This window comes from Colobus angolensis, unplaced genomic scaffold (genome assembly GCF_000951035.1).
Source record: "Colobus angolensis palliatus isolate OR3802 unplaced genomic scaffold, Cang.pa_1.0 Scaffold137, whole genome shotgun sequence".
NCBI classification, from domain to species: Eukaryota; Metazoa; Chordata; class Mammalia; order Primates; family Cercopithecidae; genus Colobus; species Colobus angolensis.
In genome coordinates, this window is record NW_012114455.1 from 622166 (window position 1) to 647594 (window position 25429).

At 38.3% G+C, this 25429-nt stretch overlaps 1 protein-coding gene across 1 annotated transcript in view; it reads left to right on the forward strand.

The window, feature by feature from the left end:
* Window positions 1-25429, forward strand: part of CCDC15 (coiled-coil domain containing 15) — a 97636-nt gene that overhangs the window by 18861 nt on the left and 53346 nt on the right. The window contains exons 5-11 of the mRNA XM_011934587.1: window positions 3586-3699; window positions 5966-6086; window positions 15257-15405; window positions 15647-16543; window positions 20082-20204; window positions 21218-21325; window positions 21828-21902. Coding sequence (XP_011789977.1) covers window positions 3586-3699; window positions 5966-6086; window positions 15257-15405; window positions 15647-16543; window positions 20082-20204; window positions 21218-21325; window positions 21828-21902 — 1587 coding nt within the window. The remainder of the gene's footprint in view (window positions 1-3585; window positions 3700-5965; window positions 6087-15256; window positions 15406-15646; window positions 16544-20081; window positions 20205-21217; window positions 21326-21827; window positions 21903-25429) is intronic.

Consider the following 25429-nt stretch of genomic DNA (forward strand, 5'->3'; position numbering starts at 1 on the left):
GTTCTGTTCCATTGATCTATATCTCTGTTTTGGTACCAGTACCATGCTGTTTTGGTTACTGTAGCCTTGTAGTGTAGTTTGAAGTCATGTAGCGTGATGCCTCCAGCTTTGTTCTTTTGGCTTAGGATTGTCTTGGCAATGTGGGCTCTTTTTTGGTTCCATATGAACTTTAAAGTAGTTTTTTCCAATTCTGTGAAGAAAGTCATTGGTAGCTTGATGGGGGTGGCATTGAATCTGTAAATTACCTTGGACAGTATGGCCCATTTCCTCATTTCTTCTTCCTCAAAAGCAACTATTTGAATTCTTTTATATTTTGGTGTTAATACTCATATTTCTAAGTAACATGCTAGTAGTATTCCTTCTTAATTAAAACAAAATTAGACATTTTTATTGATTTCCCACTAGGAAGGATGAGGATTTATTCCTCTTTCTATCTGCTGCCACCACTACACATGCACTCTTTCCACCCTTGTCCTCTCTTTGTAGTTATATTATAATTTTGCTGAGATCTGTGTTAAGCATTTATGTTGTTATGACTATATAAACATTAATCACAACTGATCCATAAGTAAACTATGATTACTTTTCCTTCTATGTATGGCTTTTTGTTTTATCTGGAGTTATATTGATTTTTCATTTGCTAGGTATTCTGTTTATCTAATTATGAGTAATTCATCTCCATCAGGGAATCTAAGCCTTAGTCAGAGATTTAATGGTAGTCTTTGTTAATAACACTAACAACTACAAAAGAATCAATAGTGTGCCTAAGGTTCTAGATAGAAAAGACTTTTGGTCAAATTTTATGTTTTGAATGTTGACATACATATAACACATGCACATATGCATATGTACATTTAAACATATATATGTAAGTATACATACAAATGTGTATATATATACCACAGACATTCACACAGTTACACATATATGTAATGACCACCATCATCTTGAAGAGAAATGTGCTTATCTACTTGTTCATTTTAATTGTTACATAATTTAATTTATAATATCCCTCTGGGTTCTATGTTTTTGCTAAATTGCTTGTTAACATTAACTTTAGTCTTTGTATTAGTTTCTGGTGACTGCTGCACATTAGTTCAAAGTTAATGACTTAAAAAATTACAGAAATTTATTATCTCTCAGTTCTGGAGGCCAGAAGTCCAGAATCAGCTTCACTAAACCAAAATGAAGGTGTCATCAGGGCTGTGCTCCATCCTCAGGTTCTAGGGGAAAGTTTGCTTTTTGACAATTCCAGCTTTTGGTGTCTGCTGGCATTCCTTTTCTTGCGGCTGCATCACATAAATCTCTGCATGGCATTTTCACATCACCTTCTCTTCTGTATGTTGAATCTCCCTCTACTTCTCTCGTTAGGACCCATATGGATAATCCGGGGTTATCTTCTCAATGTCCTTAAGATCTCAAGATCCTTAACTTAATCACATTTGCAAAGGCCATTTTTTTTTTATAAAGTAATATTTACAGGTTCTAGGGATTAACACTTGGTATCTTTGGGTGGCCATTATTCACCCTATGACAGTCCTCAAAGCATGTCATGGAAAAAGCCTTTCCAAGATTGAGGCTTGGTGAAGGGTTATGGTAACTGTAGAGAAACGGAAGAAAAATAATGTATATTCTAGCTGCTGAACCAGTTGAAATATCCTGCTTAAGGGCCTATAATCAATTTGACTCTAATAGAGGTTTGGATTTGATGGGAAATGAAAATTCCAAACCCCTATTTCAAATTTATTAAAATGGGGATTTTTTAATCCTTGGTCACATGGTGCAGGGCAATAGCACCTACCTTAAGTGGCAATGAATAAAACAGGCATATTCATGGGGCTATTTTTTTTGATAATTTCAGCTACACATATCTCTTTTTGCATTGTGAACAGCTCTGTCTTGTTTCCCTTTGGCCACCCGGCAGCTGACCAAATCTACAAGCCTTCCTCTTGGCAAAACAAAGAGTAGTATATTTCAAGCTGATTTCTCTGGGTAGAGGTATAGACCTCTAGAAACAAGTATAAATAGAGGTGATGTGCTGTAAAAACTCTGGGCTAGTAGAGTGTTTTCATCCTTAGGTAATTATTAGCAAAAGCCATAAAGTTTATTTTATTTTTTTTTTAGACAGAGTCTTGCTCTGTCATCCAGGTTAGAGTGTAATGGTGCAATCTCGGCTCACTTCTGCCTTGATCTCCAGGCTCGAGCAATCCTTCCACCTCTCGCACCTCAGCCTCTTGAGTTACAGACTACAGACGTGTGCCACCACGGCAAATTTTTTTGGTATTTCTTGTGGAGAAGTCGTAGTCATCATTTCTCTTCAAGGGAGAATTGATATTATGAAACTTTCAGTGAATGGGTTAGTAGTGGTCTTGGCTTTGCCATAATTTTACTGACTAGTACAAGATATACTTTTCCTCCACGTGATACAGTGCTTATCTTTATTTTTTTATTTGTATTTTTATTTATTTATTTTTGAGATGGACTCTCTCTGTCACGCAGGCTGGAGTGCAGTGGCATGTTCTCATCTCACTGCAGCCTCTGCCTCCTGGGTTCAAGCAATTCTCTTGCCTCAGCCTCCTGAGTAGCTGGGATTACAGGTGCGCGCCACCACGCCTGGCTAATTTTTGTATTTTTAGTAGAGATGGGGTTTCACCACATTGGCCAGGCTAGTCTCGGTCTTGAACTCCTGACCTCAGGTGATCCGCCCGCCTTGGCCTCCCAAAGTGCTAGGATTACAGGTGTGAGCTACTGTGCCTGGCCTACAGTGCTTATCTTAAAAGTGATATATATTTTATTTCTTTGTTTCCCTAATGAGATATTCTTTGCAAATTTGTGAGATATAAAATAGGCTGTGCCTCTCTGAAAAATAAATAAAAATAGCTGCATACTGAAATTACTAGAGATAAGGAATGAACACGAAATTAACATTTAATATTAGTAGTCATTTATTAGGTGTTACTTAAAGTAGTTGAAACAAATTGGTTCTTTTGAGATGTTTGAATTTATGTTCTAAGTTAGTTTAGGAAGGCTTCTTGGAAGAAGAGGAAGGGAGATTCAAGAAAAGACTTTAAATAGCTATATATAGTCTTCAAATATTGAGGGTGGAGAAGGGAGTCATGTAAATTGGGGATAAAAGGACTTTAAGGAAACTAGGAATAGAGTCTCCTAGCAAGCAGTGATGAAAGCAATTAAGCATATATGGAGCACTTGAAGAAATAACTCTTTATTGAAAAAGGTGGATAGAAGGTAAGGAATGTGTCTGGTCAGTGATCTCCAAGTGTATTAATTCAGACTTCAGGTTCTTATATTTTTGTGTACATGCTTTATATAAAGTATACATAATTTCTTAAAAAACTGTTTGAGTAACCACCCTTAAACCAAGTTACTAAGTACAATCTCTAGAATAATGACAATAATATTGTACCACACTATCAGCAGATCAAAGTCTCCTTTGCAAGTAATCTTTTTGTCTTAGATCTGGCATTTTTTTAATAATAGGGACCTTTTTTCCTGTTGGCACACTTGGCGCATTTGGTATTAAAACTTACCCTGCTTTTGTTTGCTTTTTCCCCCTTTCCCTGGCAGCTTAGTCAAACTGTGAAACAGGCACGTCACCGGCTAGCATCCTTTAAAACTCTGAGTAAAAAAAAGGGATCAGTGTTTCCAGATGATGGAAGGAAAAGCTTTCCCACCCGAGAGGTAAATTAATTTCTAATACATGATTTAAAAAAAATACAGATAAAAAATACAGATAAAGATTTACTTATATCTCAGCATAATTTAGAACTGTAAAATAATTGGAAATAGCCTTAAATACCCAATAGTAGGGGATGCTTGAGTAAATTGTGACATATCCATATGCAGTCTTTCTAAAAATATAATTTTCAAAGAATATCTGAAGATAAGGGCAAGTGTCTGTGATATAAAGTTAAGAAAAAAGTTGGATTTGAAATTAAGAATTATATGATCCTAATGAAAATATATGTATATATATTCAACAAATACTTATGGAATGTCTGTGATTGCCAGCATTATTCTAGAAACAGGACTTATAGTGGTGAAAAGACAGACAAAGATCCCTCAAGGAGTTTCTGTGCTGGTAGGGAAGCATATAATCAACGAGCAAATAAATATAGAATGTAATTTCAAGTGATAAGTGCTATGAAGAGAAATGCAGCAAAATAAAAAGATGAAAAGAGTTCCATGTGCATAGACAAAAGCCTAGGTAGAAATGGCACAAGAGGTTAATACTGATTATTTCTGGGTATTAGTATTACAGGTGATTTTCTTCTGTTTTTTATTTTTAAAAATTGTCATAAAGTATGTTACTTTCTAATCAGGAAAAAAATTGATACTATTAATTTTTAAAAAGAAAAATTCTTTTGATTCAAAACTTAAGTGAGAGTGTAGAGCTAGGCTTAGGAGGATATTTAAGTCTACACTTACAAAATGACATTGTTTTGGTGCCTACCTCAGAATTCACGAATTTGGATCCTAAATTTATGTGTTTTCCTGTGTGTACTTAGTTTTGGCATTAATTTCAATGTTTGATAGGCAGCATCTAGTAAAATAGACCATTAATTTATTTTTTGATTATTTTTTTGCCATCATCAACTGCCTCATTTAGTTCTTTCCCAGTTTTACTTCCTAATTAGTATACTCTTATATTTTCCTGGAATATACATATAATATATAAATATATGTGACATATATGTTTTATATATATATAATTTTTGTATTTTTTTCTGTATCTTCACACAACCATCAAAAATGTTTGTCTCATATGTATTGGCAATTGGTTGAATACTAAACTGTTATGTTTTTCTCTTTAATTATAACTAAGGAATTTATAGTTAAGTTTAAAAAACAAGTGGGCATGGATATGTGTCCACATATGGCAACACATCCCACATGCGTTCAGTATGGTTGTCTTTTTCTGGCATTGCCTCATGGCTCCCCAGATAGAGTTTCTTTTGTACCTAAATTATTTTCAGATGTTGGTTTCATGACAGTTTTCATACCTATTGTGGTTTTGTAGTACAATAGTTTGGGCCATTAGACTGACTCCAGGGTACTGTAAGATGAGGTGATTAGACACTTTCTACTAAATCAAAAAAAAAAACACACAGTTACCAGATCTTAGAGATGGATATTTATATTGTTTGGAAACATGCTCAGACCTTTCAACTGGTGTTTTTCCAGAAGGTGTACTATATTCACAGTTCTGACTGAAATAATTATCCAGTAGACAGGAGGATTAAGTCTGAGATAACATCTTTGTATAAACCAGTTTTATACGTCAGAGGTGCCATTTAAGTATAATTCATTATTGTTATGGTGATAGTGATGAGTTCAGGCTACCTACTTGCTTCCAAGGAATGCATATATGTTTTTCAGGTAAAAATATGAAAAACAAATCTACTCAATACAATTGGGAATGATCTAAGAAATTGGGGAAATTTTTCTTATTACTTGTATCAAGTCTTTCCCTCAAATCTCAACAATTTTCTACCCTCTTAGTTGTGTGAAGTGGGAATTTGCAAGTCAGAAAGAACAATCTATGATTGGGTTGAACCCTGGTTTTATTTCCTTGTTAGTTTTAGTGACATTAGAATCTATCTGGTTGTTATTGATCCGGATTTGGACATACAAGTAGAACACATACTTGCTTGTACTCTGTCAGGTCGCCAAGACTAAAATCCTGAGTCTTCTGAAATTGTTACTGGCTAGAATAGGTGCCAGTTGTCATTTATAAAGTTATTATATTCTCCTGTTTCATTCCATATGTTTTTATATGTGACTGCTTTGTTTGTACAGATGAAGTAGAACTCATGTTTTTTCCCTTTGTTGACTACCAAAACCTACTAAGATAATTTTAGATCTTTCACAGAAACTCAACTTAGTCTCATGAATATGTTCCTTCCTCTAGACCTATTTATATTTGTAGTAATTTTTTTTTTTCCAGAAAGTGCTTTCTAGGAAACCAGCATCCACTGGGATAAATACAGGAATAAGAGGAGAGTTGCCCATTAAGGTCCATCAAGGTCTTTTAGCTGCTGTACCTTACCAGAATTATATGGAAAATCAGGGAAATATAAAAAGTAGAGGGGAAAGATACTGGCTTATTAGAACTATCCACAGCTAACTAAGGATAGGATAAAGGGTTAAGATATCCAGTATTTTTTTAATGGACTTTATTGAGATGTAATTCATATATTATACAATTCACGCATTTAAAGCAATTGATTTTTAGTACACACAGTTTGCACAGGGTTGTGCAGCTGTTACCACAATCTAATTTAGAGCATTTTATTTTTAATTTTTAAATTAATTTTTAAAAATAACTTTTAGGTTGAAAGATACCTGTGTAGATTTGTTATATGGGTACATTGCATGTTGCAGCGGTTCGGTGTACTGATTACTTTGTCACGTGACATTACCTAATAGGTGGTTTTCCCATCCTCACCTTCCTTTCACCCTCCACCCTCAAGTACGCCCTGGTGTCTGTTGTTTCCTTCTTTGTGTTCATATGTACTGAATGTTTAGCTCCCACTTATAAGTTAGAACATGTGGTATTTTGGTGTTCTGTACATGAATTAGTTTGCTTAGGATAATGGCCTCTAGTTTCATCCATGTTGCTGCAAAAGACATGATCTCATTCATTTTTATGGCTGCATAGTATTCCATGGTGTATATGTACCACATTTTCTTTATCTAGTATACTGTTGATAGGCGTTTAGGTTAATTCTGTGTCTTTGCTATTGTTAATAGTGCTGCAGTGAACATACGTGTGCATGTATCTTTAAGGCAGAGCGATTTATATTCCTCTGGATATATACCAGATAATGGGATTGTTGGGCTGAATGCTAATTCTGTTTTAAGTTCTTTGAAAAATCACCAAACTGCTTTCCACAATGGCTGAACTAATTTACATTCCCCTTAGTGGTGTATAAGCTTTCCTTTTTATCCACAACCTTGCCAGCATCTGTAATCTTTTGGCTTTTTCTGACTGATGTGAGATGTTATCTTGTGATTTTGATTTGCATTTCTCTAATGATTAGTGGTGATGAGCATTTTTTCACATGCATTGGCCATCTGTATGTCTTCTTTTGAAGTGTCTGTTAATATCCTTTGCCCTCTTGTATGGAGTTGTTTTTTGCTTGTAAATTTGTTTAATTCCTTGTAGATTCTGGATATCAGACCTTTCTTTGATGCATATTTTCTCCCATTCTGTAGGTTGTCTGTTTACTCTGTTGATGGTTGCTTTTGCTGTGCAGAAGCTTTAGTTTAACTAGATCCCCTGTGTCATTTTTTTTTTTATTGCAGTTGCTTTTGACATCTTCATCATGAAATCTTTGCCTGTTTCTCTGTCCAGATTGATATTTCCTATGTTATCTTCTAGTGTTTTTTACGCTTTTAGGTTTTACGTTTAAGTCTTTAATTCATCCTGAGTTGATTTTTATATATGGTGTAAGGAATGAGTCCAGTTTCAATCTTCTGCATATAGCTAGCCAAATATATCCCAGCACCACTGAATTGGGAGTCCTTTCCCCATTGCTTGTTTTTGTCAGTTTTGTTGATGATCAGATTGTTGTAGGTGTGCAGCATTATTTCTGGGCTCTCTATCTGTTCCATTGGTCCATGTATCTGTTTTTGTACTGATACCATGTTGTTTTGGTTACTGTAGCCTTGTAGCATAGTTTGAAGTAGGATAATGTGATTCCTCCAGGTTTGTTCTTTTTCTTAGAATTGCCTTGGCGATTCAGGCTCTTTTTTGTTTTCATATGAATTTTTAGATAGTTTTTTTCTAATTCTGTGAAGAATGTCATTGGTAGTTTGATAGGAATAGCATTGAATCTGTATGCTGCTGTGGGCAGTATGGCCATTTTAACGATATTGATTCTTTTTATCCATGAGCATGGAATGTTTTTCCATTTGTTTGTGTCATCTCTGATTTCTTTTAGCATTGTTTTTAAATTGTTATTGTAGAAGTCTTTCACCTCCTTAGTTAGCTGTATTCCTAGGTATTTTATTCTTTTGTGGCTATTGTGAATGGGATTGCATACTTGATTGGGCTCTTAGCTTGGATATTGTTGGTGTATAGGAATGCTACTGATTTTGTATCCTGAAACTGCTGAAGTTGTTTATCAGATCAAGGAGCTTTGGGGAGAGACTATGGGGATTTCTAGGTATAGAATCATATCTTCTGCAAACAGGGATAGTTTGACTTCCTGTCTTCCTACTTGAATGTCATTTTTTTTTTTTCTCTTGCCTGATTGCTCTGGCTAGGACTTCTAGTACCATGTTGAATAGGAATGGTGACAGAGGACATCTTTGTCTTGTTCTGGTTTTCAAGGGGAATGCTTCCAGTTTTGCCTATTCAGTATGATGTTGGCTCTGGGTTTTTGTTACAGATGGCTATTATTATTTTGAAGTATATTCCTTCAGTGCCTTATTTGTTGAGGGTTTTTACCATGAAAGGATGTTGAATTTTATTGAAAGCCTTTTCTGCATCTGTTGAGATCATCCTGTGGTTTTTGTTTTTAGTTCTGAATCACAGTTAATGATTTGTGTATGTTGAACCAACCTTGCATCCCAGGGATAGCTTTATTATGGTGGATTAGCTTTTTGATGCACTGCTGGATTTGGTTTGCTAGTGTTTTGTTGAGGATTTTTGCATCTATGTTTATCAAGAATATTGGCCTGAAGATGTTGTTGTTGTTGTTGTTGTTGTGTCTCTGCCAGGTTTTGGCATCAGGATGATGCTGGCCTTGTAGAATAAGTTACGGAGGAGTTCCTCCTCCTCAGTCTTTTGGAATAGTTTCAGTAGAAATGGTACCAGTTCTTCTTTATAACATCTGGTAGAATTCAGCTATGAATGTGTCCGGTCCTAGCCTTTTTATGGTTGGTAGGTTTTTATTACTAATTCCTTTTAAAAACTTGTCATTGGTCTCATCAGGGATTCAGTGTTTTCCTGATTCAATCTTGGGAGGTTGTGTGTTTCCAGATATTTATCCATTTCTTCCAGATTTTCTAGCTTGTGTGTATAGAGGTGTTCATCATAGTCTCTGAGGGGTTTTTTTGTATTTCTGTGGGGCCAGTGGTAATGTCCCCGGTGTCATTTCTGATTGTGTTTATTTGGGTATTCTCTCTCTTTTTCATTAGTATAGCTAGTGCTCTATCTTATTACTTCTTTCAAAGGACCAGTTCCTGGATTAATTGATTTCTTGTGTGTTTTTTGTTTCTCAGTTTTTATCAGTTCAGCTCTGATTTTGGTTATTTCATGTCTTCTACTAGCTTTGGAGTTGGTTTGCTCTTGTTTCTCTAGTTCTAGTTTGATGTTAGGTTGTTAATTTGAGACTTTTTGATATGGGTGTTTAAAACTATAAACTTCCCTCTTAACACTGCTTTGGCTGTGTCCCACAGATTCTGGTATGTTGTATCTTTTTCCTCATTAGTTTCAAAGAATTTCTTGATTTCTGCCTTAATTTCATTATTTACCTGGAAGCCATTCAGAAGCAGGTTGTTTAATTTCCATGTAACTGTATGGTTTTGAGTGATTTTCTTAGCATTGATTCCTATTTTTATTGCATTGTGATCTGAAAGTGTGGTTGGTTTGATTTTTGTTTTTTTGTTTTTTTTTTTTGAATATGCCGAGGATTGTTTTATGGCTGATTGTGTAGTTGATTTTAGAGTATGTGCCATGTGCAGATGAGAAGAATGTATATTCTGTTACTTTGGGGTGGAGAGTTTTGTAGATATCTATAAGGTCCATTTGGTCAAGTGTTGTGCTCAGGTCCTGAATATCTTTGTTAAACAGATTTCTGCCTCAACGATCTCTTTTTCTTTTGGAGATGGAGCCTTGCTTTGTCACCCAGGTTGGAGTGTAGTGGCATGATCTTGGCTCACTGAAACCTCCACCTCCTGAGTTCAAGTGATTCTCCTGCCTCAGCCTCCTAAGTAGTTGGGACTACAGGCACCCACTACCATGCCTGGCTAATTTTTGTATTTTTAGTAGAGATGGGGTTTTACCATATTGGCCAGGCTGGCCTTGAACTCAGTGATCTCTTTAATACTGTCAGGGGGCTGTTGAAATCTCCCACTGTTATTGTGTGGTTATCTCAGTCTCTCTCTCTCTTTTTCTTTTTTTTTTTTTTTTTTGAGACAGGGTCTCACTCTGTCGTCCAGGCAGGAGTGCAGTGGCATGATCTCAGCTTACTGTAGTCTCCGCCTCCTGGGTTCAAGTGATACTCCCACGTCAGCCACGTGAGTAGCTGGGACTACAGGTGCACACCATCATGCCTGGCTAATTTTTGTATTCTTTGGTAGAGATGGGGTTTCTCCATGTTGGCCAGTCTGGTTTTGAACTCCTCCTCTCAAACGATCTGCCCACCTTGGCTTCCCAGAGTGCTGGGATTACAGGCGTGAGCTATCGTACCTGGCCTGAGTCTCTTCATAGGTTTCTAAGAACTTGCTTTATGAATCTGGTTGCACTTGTGTTGGGTGCATATGTATCTAGGATAGTTAAGTCTTCTTGTTCAATTGAGCTTTTTACTGTTATGTAATACCCTTCTTTGTCTTTTTTTAAATTGTTATTTGTTCAAAGTCTGTTTTGTCTGAAATTAGAATAGCAACCCCTGCTTTTTGATGGTTTCCATTTGCTTGGTAGATTTTTCTCCATCCCTTAACTTTGAGCCTATCTGTGTCGTTTCATGTGAGATGAGTCTCTTGAAGACAGCATACCATTGGGGTTTGCTTCTTTACCCAACTTGCCACTCTGTGCCTTTTAATGGGGCATTTAGTCCATTTATATTCAAAGTTAGTATTTGGTGTGTGCAGATTTGATCCTGTCATCATGTTGTTAGCTGGTTATACAGACTTGTTTATGTGGTTGCTTTTTAGTATCACCGGTCTATGTACTTAAGTGTGTTTTTGTAGTGGCCAGTAATAGTCTTTCCTTTCCATATTTAGCACTTTCTGCAGCACCTCTTGTAAGGCAGGTCAGATGGTAATGAATTCCCTTAGCATTTGGTTGTCTGAAAAAGATCTTATTTCTTCTTCACTTATGAAGCTTAGTTTGGCTGGATGTGAAATTCTTAGTTGTAAATTCTCTTCTTTAAGAATGCTGAATATAGGCCCCCAATCTCTTCTGGCTTTTAGGGTTTCTGCCAACAGATTTGCTATTAACCTGATGGGATTCTCTTTATGGATGACCTGCCTCTTCTCCCTGGTTGCCTTTAACATTTTTTCTTTTATTTCGACCTCGGAGAATCTCATAACTGTGTGTTTGGGGGATGGTCTTCTTCTTGTGTAGTATTTCGCAGGGTTTCTCTGCATTTCCTGAATTTGAACGTTGGCCTCTCTAGCCAGGTTGGACAAATTTCATGGATAATATGAAAATATGAATACATTTTGCAAGTTGCTTGGTTTCTTTCCCTCTCAGGGATGCCAGTGAGTCATAGATTTTGTCTTTTTATATACTTCCATATTTCTTGGAGGTTTTGTTTATTCTTCTTTATTCTTTTTTCTTTATTTTTTTCTCACTGAGTTATTTTGGAGAGCCAGTCTTTGAGCTCTGAGGTTCTTTCCTCAGCTTGGTAATTCTGTAATTAATACTTACTACTGCATTATGAAATTCTCGTAGTGTGGTTTTTCAGCTCTATCAGATCAGTTTGCTTCTTATAATGGCCATTTTGTCTATCAGCTTCTGTATCGTTTTATTGTAATACTTAGAGTCCTTGGACTGGGTTTTGGCTTTCTCCTGAATGTTGATATTTTTGTTCCTATCTATGTTCTGAATTCTGTTCCTGTTATTTCAACCATTTCAGACTAGTTAAGAATTATTGTTGGGGAACTAGTGCAGTCATTTGGAGGTAAGAAGACATTCTGGCTTTTTGAGTTCTTGCACTGGTTCTTATGTTTGTGGACTGTGTTGTTCCTTCAGTCTCTGAAGTTGCTGTCCTTTGGATTTTTAAAAAAATCCTCTTTGATGTCCTTGGGGGTTTGATTCTGGTATAAGGTGCAGTCAGTTGACTGGCTTCATTTCTGGAAGATTTTAGGGGCCAGGACTCAGCTCATGACTCTTGGACTGTGTGCTTTAACTCTGGGGGACTGGTATTGGCCCTGGCTTTGTTCTCTGGCCCCTTAAGGTTAGGAACCTGCCACAGTGGAGGAGCTAAGGTGTTTCCAGGCTGCTGGTCACAACACACTGATGGATGGTGCCAGCCAAAATACTTTTTTGGGTGGTGGCAGTGGGATTCATGCTTGTTTTTATGTGCCAGCAGCAGTGGCAGCATGGCAGGGTGCATGCCATGGTGGGATGCTGGCAGGTGCAGGGGTGCTGGCCTCCTTGTAGGCATTTGCAGTCGTGGTGGTTGCAGTGCTGCACCAGAGGATGGAGCAGTGGGGGTGGGGCCGACTGGCGTCATTGTGCATGTTCACTGTGGTGGCAGTGTCAGCATGTCATGGGCTGCTCGCAGGCATGGGGCTGGTGCCCTCCACGTAGGCATTCATATGCAGCAGTGACTGTGCAGGGCAGGGGGTGGGGCTACTCGTCTCCTTGCATGCCTTCGCATTGGCAGTAGCGACACACCATTGCAGGCAGTGTGCGCTCACATTGGCAGCAGTGGCATGGTGGGGTGCATGCACACTGGTGGGGAAGGGGAGGTGAGGTCTGCCTGCACACATGTGTGAGCAAAATGATGTAGGAGTTGCTGTGGGTGAGTGGATGCTGGAAAAGTGGCATGAGGGAGGGTGCAGTGGGGGAAGGGCATAGGTAGGCTCATGCTGGTTGGTGTGGTCTGCTGTGATGGTCAGACACGGTCTGCCAGCACAGGAGCTATTATGTGGGCCTTAGGGAGGCACCCTGGTGGGCATCTGAGGTTGCACGGCAAGCAAGTGCAACCAGGCTGGTGCCCTGGGAGAGGCTGGTAGGTGGGTGCACTCATGTAAAACTGGCCCTGTCTCATGGACAAGATTGCCCTGCACTGTTCACGTCCGACAGTTCCTCTATGGCTAATGTCTCCTAGGGGAACAAAGTGGGCCTTGGGGGATGGGCAGCCTGACCATGCCCCACTACAGATACTCCTGTGCCAAATCCTCTAGGCTTTGCACTGGCTGGAATTCTACCCCACCACCTCTCTAAGCAGCTCTCCCTGATAGCACAAGTGTCGGTGGGGGTTGTGGGGTCTCCTGCTGCCAGGATTCCAGAGGTCTGTGGCGTAAGCAGGTCGCTCCTCACTTGTTCAGTTCATCCTTCCTCAGGAGCCACTGGGGGCCAGGGATGAGTCCTGGCGCACGGTAGCCCCATTCAAGGTTCCCAGCTTCCTCCCCTTTTGGCTCAGTGTCTGTGTCTTCCCTCTGTCCTCTCTTGATGCCTTCCCTCCAAAGATCTGCTAGGAGTGTACCATCTTTCTAATGTTCCAGTGTCTCGGTAGCAGATGTTCCTCCTGGCTGCTTCTAGCCAGCTATCTTGCCTTGGGATTTGCTCTAGAGCATTTTCTTCTCTCCTAAGAGAAACCCTGTACCTCATTCTCTCCTTGCCCTTAACCTCAGTCCTAGGCAACTACTGATCCACTTTTTGTCTGTATAGGTTTACCTATTCTGGACATTTCATATGAAAGGTATTATATGATATATTGTCTTTTGTGACTGTTTTTTTCTCTTTGCATAATGTTTTAAAGTTCATCCACATTGTAGTGGATGTATCAGTACTTCATTCTTTTTATTGCTGAATAATTTATTGTATAGATGTACCACATTTGGTTTATCTGTTTATCAGTTGGTAGACTTTGGGGTTCTTTTCACTTCTTGGTGTTTGTGAATTATGAATGATTGTGTATGACCAGTTGTGTACACATTTTTGTGTGGACATTCATTTCTTTTAGGACATTCATTTCTAGGAGTGAAATTGCTGGATCATATAGTAATTCCATGTTTAACATTTCAAAGAACTGCTACACAGTTTTCCACCAGCAATATGTGAGGGTTTCGATTTCTCTGTATTCTCTCCAACACTTATTATTGTCCTTCTCTTCTGTTATATCTATCCTAGTAGGTGTGAGTTGGTATCTCACTGTACTTTTGATTTGTAGTATATTTTCCTGATGACTCATGATTTTCAGTATCTCTTCATGTGCTTATTGCCCAGTTGTATAACTCTCGTGGATAAAATGTCTATGCATGTGCTTTGCCCATTTTAAAAATTGGGTTGTCTTTTTATTATCAAATGGTTAAGTGTTTATATATAAATTTATACATAAAATATATATAAAATATATATATTCTGGATACAAGTTCCTTATCAGATAGTTGATTTCCAAGTGTTTTCTCCCATTCTATAGACTGTTATCTTACTTGATTAATAGTATTGTTTATGGTACAACATTTTAAAATTAGTCACTTCTTTTTTTCTTACATTGCTTGTGCTTTTGATGAATTATCTAATAATAATTGTTTATCTTAAGATCGTGAAGATTTACTCCTATGTGTTCTTATAAGAATTTTATAATTTTTAGCTCTTGATTTTAGGTCTGTGATCCATTTTGAGTTAATTTTTATGTATGCTGTAAATAAGTGGTTCATCTTCATTCTTTTAAATATAGGTATCTAGTTGTCTCAGCATCACGTGTTGAAAAGACTATTCTTTCCTCTTTGAATTTTCTTGGTACTCTTGTCACAAATCAATTGAGTATAAATTTGAGGGTTTATTTCTGAACTTTCAGTTTTGTTCCATTGTTCTGTATGTGTCAGTATTACAATGTCTTGATTCCTGTAACTTTTGTGGTAACTTTTGAAATTGGGAGGAATGAGACCCTTATCTTTGTTCTTCTTTTTCAAGAAGGTGTTTTGCTACTGTGCGTCCCTTGCATTTCCATGTGAATTTTATGATTAACTTATTAATTTCTGCCAAGGAAAAGCCAAGTGGCATTTTGATAGGGAGTGTTGTAAATTTGAGAAATATTACCATCTTACCAATCTTTTACTCTTGATCCATAAACATGTTATGTCTTTCCATATTTATTTTGATCATCTGTCATTTCTTTCAATTATCTTTTTAGTTTTCATTTTACAATCCTACACTGTAAACATTTTATAACATTTGAACATTTGACTATGCTGACCTACTAAAATTATAGTAGCAGTGACCTGAAGCCTAGAATTTTATTGCAATCACATTGTTTATGTCTGTAATAGCTACATTGTGTGTGTGTGTGTGTGTGTGTGTGTGTGTGCACATTTTCATTGTTTTTTGTTTAGGAACTTGACTATGAGGAACCTGACTATGAGGAATCTTCATCTCTTGTAACTGATGAGAAAGCAAAAGAAGATTTGTCTGGGGGAGACCAGCAGGACCAGCAGGATATCCTTTCTGAAGATAAGAACAAACCTTTCAGCAGAGTTCAGGTAAAGCAACAAGAAATTAAATTAACTGTGATTTGGACTAGGTATTGCCAGTAATGCTGTACTGATTTAGGATTGTAGATTTAGTTTTTGTTAAGTTGGACAAAGATTATAATTTCACATTTTATTCTAGTAATTTGCTTCATTGCCATATCATTTTGAGATTATTTTAGGAATCTTTTGGAAAACCTAGAGTATTGCTACTAACTCACATTCTGTATTTGGTGTTTATGTTCACTTTTAGAAAGTAAAATTCAAAAATCCATTATTTGTTCTTATGAAAGAGGAAGAACAAAAGCAGATACATTTTGAGGGCCTTCAGGATATTCTGCCAGAAGCTCAGGATTATTTTCCAGAAGCCCAAGGTGATTTGCTGGAAACCCAGGGTGATTTGACAGGAATCCAGAGTGTTGAGCCAGATACCCAGGCTGTTGAGCTGAAGGTTCAGATTACTGAGCCAGAAGGCCAGGCCACTGAGCCAGAAGACCAACCTATTAAGACAGAAACTCAGGGTATTATGCTGAAAGCCCAGAGTATTGAGCTAGAAGAAAGGAGTATTGTGTTGGAAACTCAGGATTTTCTACCCCCAAATCAGGCTTTTCTAACTAAAAACCAGGATGTTTTATTCAAAGACCACTGTGTTCTCCCTAAAGACCAGAATATGCTACTCAAATATCAGGACCAGGATTTCCTATCCAGAGACCAACATGTTCTCCCCAAAGACCAAGATATTCTACCTAAATATCAAGACCAGGATTTTCTACCTAAAGACCAGGATTTTTTATGTAGAGACCGGCATGTTCTCCCTAAAGACTGGAATATTCTACCCAAATGTCAGGAACAGGATTTTCTACCCAGAGACCAAGGTGTTCTTCCCAAAGACCAAAATATTCTACCCATATGTCAGGAACAGGATTTTCTACCCAGAGACCAAGGTGTTCTTCCCAAAGACCAAAATATTCTACCCATATGTCAGGACCAGGATTTTCTACCCAGAGACCGAGGTTATCTTCCCAAAGACCAAAATACTCTACTCATATGTCAGGACCAGGATTTTCTCCCCAGAGACCTGCATGTTCTCTCCAACGACCAGAATATTCTATCCGAATGTCAGGACCAAGATTTTCTACCAAAATATCAGGTAAAATAGAGTGGAAAGGAGACACAAGAAGAAGAAATAAATTACTTAGGGTTTTGAGGAGGGATTTGTAAGGACTACAAGTATAACTTGGAGATATTGTGGGTTTAGTTCCAGACCATTGCAATAAAGCAAATATTGGAATAAAGTAAGTCACACAAATTTCTTGGCTTCCCATTATGTATAAAAGTTATGTTGTAGTCTATTAGTGTGCAATAGCATAATGCCTAAAAAAAGTACATACCTTAATTTAAAAATACTTTATTGCTAAAAAAAAGCTTACGATTATCTGAGTCTTCGGCAAGCCACGATCTTTTTGCTGGTGAAGGATCTTGGCTCAGTGTTGATATCTGCTGACTAATCAGGGTGGTGTTTACTGATGTTTGGGGTGGCTGTGGAAGTTACTTAAGACAATAATGAAGTTTGCCACATCATTTGACTCTTCCTTTCACAAAATACTTCTCTGTAGCATGTGATAATGTTTGATAGCATTTGATCCACAGCACAACTTCTTTCAGAATTGGAATCAATTCCCTCAAACCCTGCTACTACTTTATCAACTAAGTCTGTGTAACATTCTAAACCCTTTGTTGTCATTTTAACAATGTTCACAGTAGATTCCATCTTAAGAAAACACTTTCTTTGCTCATCGTAAGAAGTAACTCCTCATGCATTTAAGTTTGAACATGAGATTGCAGCAATTCATTCACATCTTCAGGCTCCACTTCTAATTCTAGTTCTCTTGCTGTTTCTACCACATTACAATTACTTCCTTCACTGAAGTCTTGAATGCCTCAAAGTTCATGAGTTCAAATCAACTTCTTCCAAACTCCTGTTAAAGTTGATATTTTGACCTCCTCCCATGATTCATGAATGTTCTTAATGGCATTAAGAATGGTGGACCCTTTCCAAAGGATATCAACTTACATTGTCCATATCTATCAGAGGAATCGCTGTCTGTGACAGATATGGCCTTAAGAAATGTATTTTATAAAAAACAAGACTTGAAAGTCAAAATTATTTCTTGATCCACAAGCTACAGAATGGATGTTGTGTTAGCAGGCATGAAAAAACAACATTAATCTCCTTGTAGATCTTCATCAGAGCTCTTGGGTGACTAGGTGCATTGTCAATGAGCAGTTTAAAAGGCATCTTTTTTTTTTTTGGAACAGTTTGTTTCAACTAAGTGTAAAATATTCTGTAAAACATGCTGTAAGCAGACGTGCTATCATCTTGGCTTTGTTATTCTCTTCACAAAGCACAAGAAAAGTAGATTTAGTACCATTCTTAAGGGCCCTAGGACTTTCGGAATGGTAAATGAGCATTGGCTTCAACTTAAAGTCACCAGCTGCATTAGCCACTAACAAGAGAGTCAGCCTGTCCTTTGAAACTTTGAAGCCAGACATTGATTTTTTCTCTCTAGCTGTGAAACTCCTAGTCATCTTTTTCCACTATAAGGCTGTTTTGTCTGCACTGAAAATCTGTTGTCCAGTGTAGCCACCTTCATCAGTGATCTTAGCTAGATCTTCTGGGTAACTTGCTGTAGCCTCTCATCAGCACTTGTTGCTTTACCTTGTGCTTTCATGTTATAGAGACACCTTATTTCCTTAAACCTCATGAACCAACCTCTGCTAACTTCCAACTTTTCTTCTGTAGTTTTTTCACTTCTCTCAACCTTCATAATATTGAAGAGAGTTAGGGCCTTGCTCTGGATCAGGCTTTGACTTAAGGAGATGTTGTGGCTGGTTTGATCTATCCATACCGCTAAAACATTTTCCATATCAGCAATAGGACTTTCTTACTTACCATGTATTCACTGGAGTAGATTTTAATTTCATTCAAGAACTTTTCCTTTGCATTCAAAACAGGGCTGTTCGGTACAAGAGGCCTAGCCTTCAGACTGTCTTGGCTTTCAACAGGCCTACTTCACGAAGCTTAATAATTTCTAGCTGTTGCTTTAAAGTGGGAGACATGTGGTTCTTTCTTTCACTTGAACACTTAGAGGCCATTGTAGGGTTATTAATTGGCCTAGTTTCTTTTTTTTTTTTTTTTTTTTTGAGGCAGAGTCTCCCTCTGTCGACCGGACTGGAGTGCAGTGGCCTGATCTCAGCTCACTGCAAGCTCTGCCTCCCGGGTTCACGCCATTCTCCTGCCTCAGCCTCCCGAGTAGCTGGGACTACAGGCGCCCGCCACCTCGCCCGGCTAGTTTTTGTATTTTTTTTTTCAGTAGAGATGGGGTTTCACCGTGTTAGCCAGGATGGTCTCGATCTCCCGACCTCGTGATCCGCCCGTCTCGGCCTCCCAAAGTGCTGGGATTACAGGCTTGAGCCACCACACCCGGCCTGGCCTAGTTTCAATACTGTTGTGTCTCAGTGAATAGGGAGGCCTAAGGAGAGGTAGTGGGGTGGCCAGGTGGTAGAACACTGAGAACACACACATTTGTCAGTTAGGTTTGCTGTCTTACATGAGTGTGGTTATAGCGCCCCAAAACAATTAGGATAGTAACATCAAAGATCACCGATCACAGATCACCATACCAGATATAATAATAATGGAAAAGTCTGAAATATTGTGAGAATTTCCAAAATGTGACACAGAGACATTACGCGAGCACATGCTATTGGAAAAGTGACGCCAATGGATTGACTTGACATATGATTGCCACAGACCTTCAGTTTGTAAAAAACACAGTATCTGCAAAGCATAATAAAACCAGGTATGCTGTATATTGTACCTGATTTGGAGATCCATACTTGGAAAAAATAGTTTCTTGATTGGTTTCTCAAAACTCCAATGCTCTTACTAAGTGTTATAGTATTACCAGCAGCATATTACTCCAAATAAACAATTTGCTGTTTCTTTTCTTTTTGTATCTTTAATTTTTTAAATCAACACTCTACCCAGATTTTATGAACAGTTTAACTTTTTATTTTTAATCTTCTTCATTAGGAAAAATATTTCTGGCAACAAGGAAGAAGAAAGAGAGCAACAGGAATTAGATTACTTAGGGTTGTGGTTGGACTTTTGTGCAATGGAGTGTAGTTTTTTGTTTTATTCCATAAGGTGCTCAGTTATGTTCTGATCTTAGTTAACTCCAGAATTCTCACTAAAACCTAAAGTCTTAACCTGTCATTCTTAACTGAACAATTGATATGTTGTGTTTATTCTTTTTTAGAAAGCAGATCTGAAGCAGCCAACATCCATTTTGATAGATAGGAGAGGGAGAGAGGTGCTTCCTCTGGATGTCCATCAGGATCTTCTATGCATGCATCATCAGGCCTCCATCAGAGGCAAGGTAGAAAAGAAAAATGACAGAGACCAACAGGAACTGAATTGTTTAGAGTATAGTTTGAAGCTTTCAAAGGTTGTTCTCAGCTAAACTTCAGAATTGACAAAAAGTATGGGTTTCTCTTTTATTCCATAATGTCTTATATTATCCTGAAAAAAGCTACCCTTTGGCCTTCAATGAAGCCTAGAATATAATTGCTATCATGTTAGTCTTACTAGACAATTTATAGTTTATGATTATTTTCTCTTTTAGAAAGTACACTTTAAGGAGCCATACTCTGATACGACAGATGAGAAAGGGAGAGAAGACTTTTCTCTGGCAGATTATCCATGTTTGCCTCCCAAATCCCAGGACCAGGATGGCATCAGAAACCAGGCGGAGCAGAATGAAACAGATACAAACAGGAAGAAAGTACCCGGGTTTTACGCATCCCAACAACTGGTAATTTAGATGGAGGGACTTTGGAGCTAACCTAAGAAAATAGTGGCTTTTTTTGTTGTTTTTTTTTGTTTTTTGATGGAGTCTTGCTCTGTCGCCCAGGCTGGAGTGCAGTGGCACCATCTTGACTCGTTGCAACCTCCGCCTCCTGGATTCAAATGATTCTCCTGCCTCAGCCTCCCGAGTAGCTGGGATTACAGGCACATGCCAGCATGCCCGGCTAATTTTTGTATTTTTAGTAGGGACGGGGTTTCGACATGTTGGCCAGGCGGGTCTCTAACTCCTGACCTCAGGTGATATGTCTGCCTCTTCCTCCCAAAGTGCTGTGATTACAGGTGTGAGCCACTGTCCCTGGCCAGAATATAGTATTTTTTATTCCTTCCCACATTAGTGGGAAGATGATCCTAACTCCTATTAGAACAGAGTAACTGCTTCAGGAGCATAGAGTGTTAAACCCTAAACAATTCAGTTTCTCCTGGTTTCCTCTTTTTTTTTTTTTTTCTCTTCTACTTTGTACTTCAGTGGTACAAAAGACCCTGGTCTAGGGAACTATATGAGTCAAAATAAGTTCTGTGATTTCTGAGGCTGATGTATCATGTTCATATCTTATTCCAGAATCAGTTGACTATTTTAATTTAATAAGATAATTATTCAGCTCTTATCAAAGCTAACAGTATCACTGCAAGCATAATGCCCCTACATGAACAATGTAGGAACTAGAAGATACTTAGGATTTGGTGAGTTCGTCAGACTGTTCTGTCCATGACGGGATTAAGAATTAAGGTCTACATAGTTGAGCTAAAAGTGTAACATCTCCCTCATATCAAAATATATCAGAATATTTTTACCTGGTTTCATTTCTCTGGAGTTTTCACTGATGCTTAGATATTATGATTAGCATTACACAATTTTTTTTCTATTGTTCTTTCCTTTAAAACATGTTTCTCAAGCAACCTGCATCTTTTATGAGAGAAGAGAGAGTGAGAGAAGAATTGCCTCTGGACTATCATCAATATGTTGTACCTAAAATCCAGGACCAAGACTCCCCTAGAGAACAGGTAGAACTGAATACAGTAGGAGGACTGTGTACCTTCTAAAAGAGGAACAAGGCTAAATTATATAACATTGAGGCCGAAGCCTGTCAAACTAGCTTGTTTATGGGATACATAGAATTAAGGCCTCCAGAATTAAGCTAAGAGTATAATGTTTTTGGTTATTTCAAAATGTGCCAGAGTAATCTGGAATTTGCTTTAAAATACTCCAGGAGAAACGTTGGAGAAGAGATAGATAAAAAAGCAAAATGTTGCTAATTGTTGAATCTGTGTAACTGTTGAATCTTGAGATTCATTATACTTTTTCTTTTCTACTTTGAGGCATGTTTGGAAATTTTTATGTTGAAAACACACACACACACACACAACACACACACACAGCTTTAACTGTGTTCTATTATCCTCATCTAGTGTCATTACTCTGGGATTGTCACTGAAGTCTATAATATTGTCACTAGCCCATCATTTCTGCTTAGACAATCAGTTTTGTATTTTGTTGTTCCTTTAGAACAAGCATATCAGACTACCCTCATCTTTTGAGAAATGGGAGATTGCAAGAGGAAATATTACTGGAGTGCCATCGGTATGTTTCACACAATATTCAAGATCTAGTCTCACCTAGAGAAGTAGAGCAGAATATATTGAGTAAGTAGCAGAGTGTGAATTGCTTTTTTTTGGCTGAAGATTGACAGGGCGGTGTAACTGCTTCGGGAATTTAGCATTAAGGTCAGTAATAACGGGCAAAGAATAAAACGTTCTTTTGTTCTGTGATGTATCACACCATTCTGACCTACTGAAACTACTTCAGTTGTCTTCACTGAAGCTTTTACTATTGTCATAGGAATGATGATCCTGCTTGGATAATTTATGTTCAGTGTTTATGTTGTCTTTTAGCACAGGAACTATGAACAGGCCTCACATGATATGACAGATGAGAGATGGAGAAAGGAGTTACTTCCAGAGTGCCATGGATATATTTTACATGAAATCCGAGATCCAGGCTCTGCCAGAGAGCAGGTAGAGGAGGGTATAGTAAAGAGTAAGCAGCAGGCCGGGCGCGGTGGCTCAAGCCTGTGATCCCAGCACTTTGGGAGGCCGAGACGGGCGGATCACGAGGTCAGGAGATCGAGACCATCCTGGCTAACACAGTGAAACCCCATCTCTACTGAAAAATACAAAAAACTAGCCGGGCGAGGTGGCGGGCGCCTGTGGTCCCAGCTACTCGGGAGGCTGAGGCAGGAGAATGGCGTAAACCCGGGAGGCGGAGCTTGCAGTGAGCTGAGGTCCGGCCACTGCACTCCAGCCTGGGTGAGAGAGCGAGACTCCGTCTCAAAAAAAAAAGAGTAAGCAGCAGAAAGCAAATTAGTTAGAGTTTGAGTTGGGCTTATCATAGTTTCATTACCAAAAAAGATCATGATGATCGTGTTGTTTTTAATATTAACAATAGTATTATTAATTTTATGAATAACAGTTTACATTGATTGAACACTTACCACAGCCAAAATGGTTTTGGAATTTTATATGAAGTATCTTGATTTTCATAATAACCATAGAAGATAGATACTGTTATTATCATTGGTTTATAGATGACATTTAAGATTGCTTTGCAGGTAGAGTTAAGATCCAGAATGGTGACAAGAAGTAGAATGTCTACTTTTATGCCACAATATATCAGACTATTCTGACTTACTTAGATTATTTCAGGGCTATCACTGAAGCCTACAGTATTATCACTACTGTGATACCACTGCTCACACAATTTGGTAAGTGTTTTTGTATCTTTTAGAGCTTATACTTTAGGCAGCAGCCATCTGTTTGGTCAGCTGAAAGATGGCCAGAGGATTTGCTTCTGGGTGGCCATTAGCACCTTTCACCCACGCACCAGGAGAGACTTCTGGCAGACGACAGGTAGAGCACACCACAGAGTATGAGCAGTAGAATTTAGACAAGATTGTAGGTACCTACTAAACTGGGAGTGGTCAGGCTGATCAAGAAGCACATTCCTGTTTTATTTCATACAGTGCAAAATGTGTCCCGAGATTATTATCCTAATCCTAAGATTATTTTAGGTCTCTCATTGAAACCTAGGGTATTTTGGGGAGCATTTATTGCCCATTTGAAAAACTATAATTTTATATGTATTTTTATAAAAGGCATATTTCTGATGGCCATTGTCTTTTACAGTGTGAGAGGGGAAGAAATGAGCAGTTCTGAGGGCAGGGGTTATGAGGATCTTCCACCCCATGGCCAGGGCTAGATTGCCATCAGTAAGCTGATAGAGCATAAGGCAGGAGCACCAAGAAATAAACTAATCAGGTTTGGGCTGGAGCTTGTTAGGTTCCTCTTGCCTAAGGTTTGGGGGCATTGAGTTAAAATCTGTAGTTTTGCAAGAAAATGTTACAATGTCCTGGCCTAATAAGATTTTTCTGTGGCTTAACTGAAGTTTGGTTTTTATCACTGGAATTTTACCCCTTTCTGCATAATTTTTATTTTCCGATTTTATGTTTTTAAAAACAAAGGCTTACGGCAACCAGCAGTGTTAGGCTCTATGAAAGAGACTGGAGAGAAGTTTTCTTTTGGCCTCTTTAAGAGAGCAGAATTCTAAGGAGGCAAAGAAGCAGAAAATAGAGTTTGGGCTGAGGTTTTCAGGACTGAACTGCAACTCTTGGTGATTTTTAGTTTGGGTCTATAAGGTTGGCCTAAGGGTATGCTGCTGTGTTTTAGTCTACATTGTCATTTATACATCCTGAGCCCTGCCAGGCTCTTTCCTACCTCCGGTCTTTTGCGTATGTTTTTTCCTCTTGTCCGGGTAGTCTTCGCTTTTTCCTTCATAAAGTCGGTCCCTTCTTATCCTTCAGGTTTCAGCTTAAATATCACCTCCTTGGAAAAGACTGTCCTTACCACCTTATCAAAAATAGATCTCCTCTTTTCTGTTTTTCTCTATCCTTGCATTCTGTTTTTCTTTATCCTTGCATTCTGTTTGTTTCCTTTTCAGTACAAAACAATTTGTAGTTAATTATTAATTTACTTGTTTTCTTATTGTTTAGAGATTTCTCACTAGCCCATAAGCTTTGTGAGAGAGGTACCATACCTGTTTTATTTACCATTATATGAACAGCACTTGGCACAGTGGCTGGTACCTAGTAGTCACTCGGTAGATATGTTTTGAATGGATTAGCCAATCAATCACACATCTATTGAGCACCTTTTAGGTTTTAGCCATTGTTTAAATACTAAATATCAAAGATACAGTTGTGAGCAAGACAAAACACTCAAATTTCAAACAATCTAAAGAAGAGAGACTGATACATAAACATAATTATGAAGCAGCGTAATTACCAATAGAGGACATATAGGGCATTCACAAAGCACACAAGAGGGGTACTTACTCCAGACTATTCAGTTCAGGTTACAGCTTTGGTGGTCTGAATCTCTTGTCCTTCTGCTATTACTGTCCCTGGAAATTTTCAACCCTGGAATAACCTTTTCTCCTTTTTTTTTTTTTGAGACAGAGTCTCACTTTGTCACCTAGGCTGGAGTGCAGTTGTGCAATCTCAGCTCACTGCAGCCTCCGCCTCCCGGGTTCAAGCGATTCTTGTGCCTCAGCCTCCTGAGTAGCTGGGACTACAGGCATGTCCTACCATGCCTGGCTAATTTTTGTATTTTTAGTAGAGACGGGATTTCGTCATGTTTGCCATGCTGGTCTCAAACTCTTGACCTCAGGTGACCCTTCCTGCCTGCCTCCCAAAGGTGCTGGGATTACAGGTGTGAGCCACTGCGCCTAACCATCTTTTCTCCTTTTACGCTGCCAAATAATCTAGCCTTTTTGAACAAAACACTTTAATAATATAGATTTATACCACATTCATACTTAGGGTTTCCAGTCACAGCTGGGTTCCCAGGGCTGCTTAGTATTTTTTCTTGCTTATTCCCTACCACCTTGCTCTCCAGTGCTCTACACTGACTATTCTAAATCTTAAATACTCCTTAAACTTCTTGCTGCACCCCCATATTCTCAACTTTCATACAGAAAATAAAAGCTATCACACAATAACTGCCTTAACCATTTACTTTCTTTTTGTTGCTGTTATTACTTATTCTTACTATCTC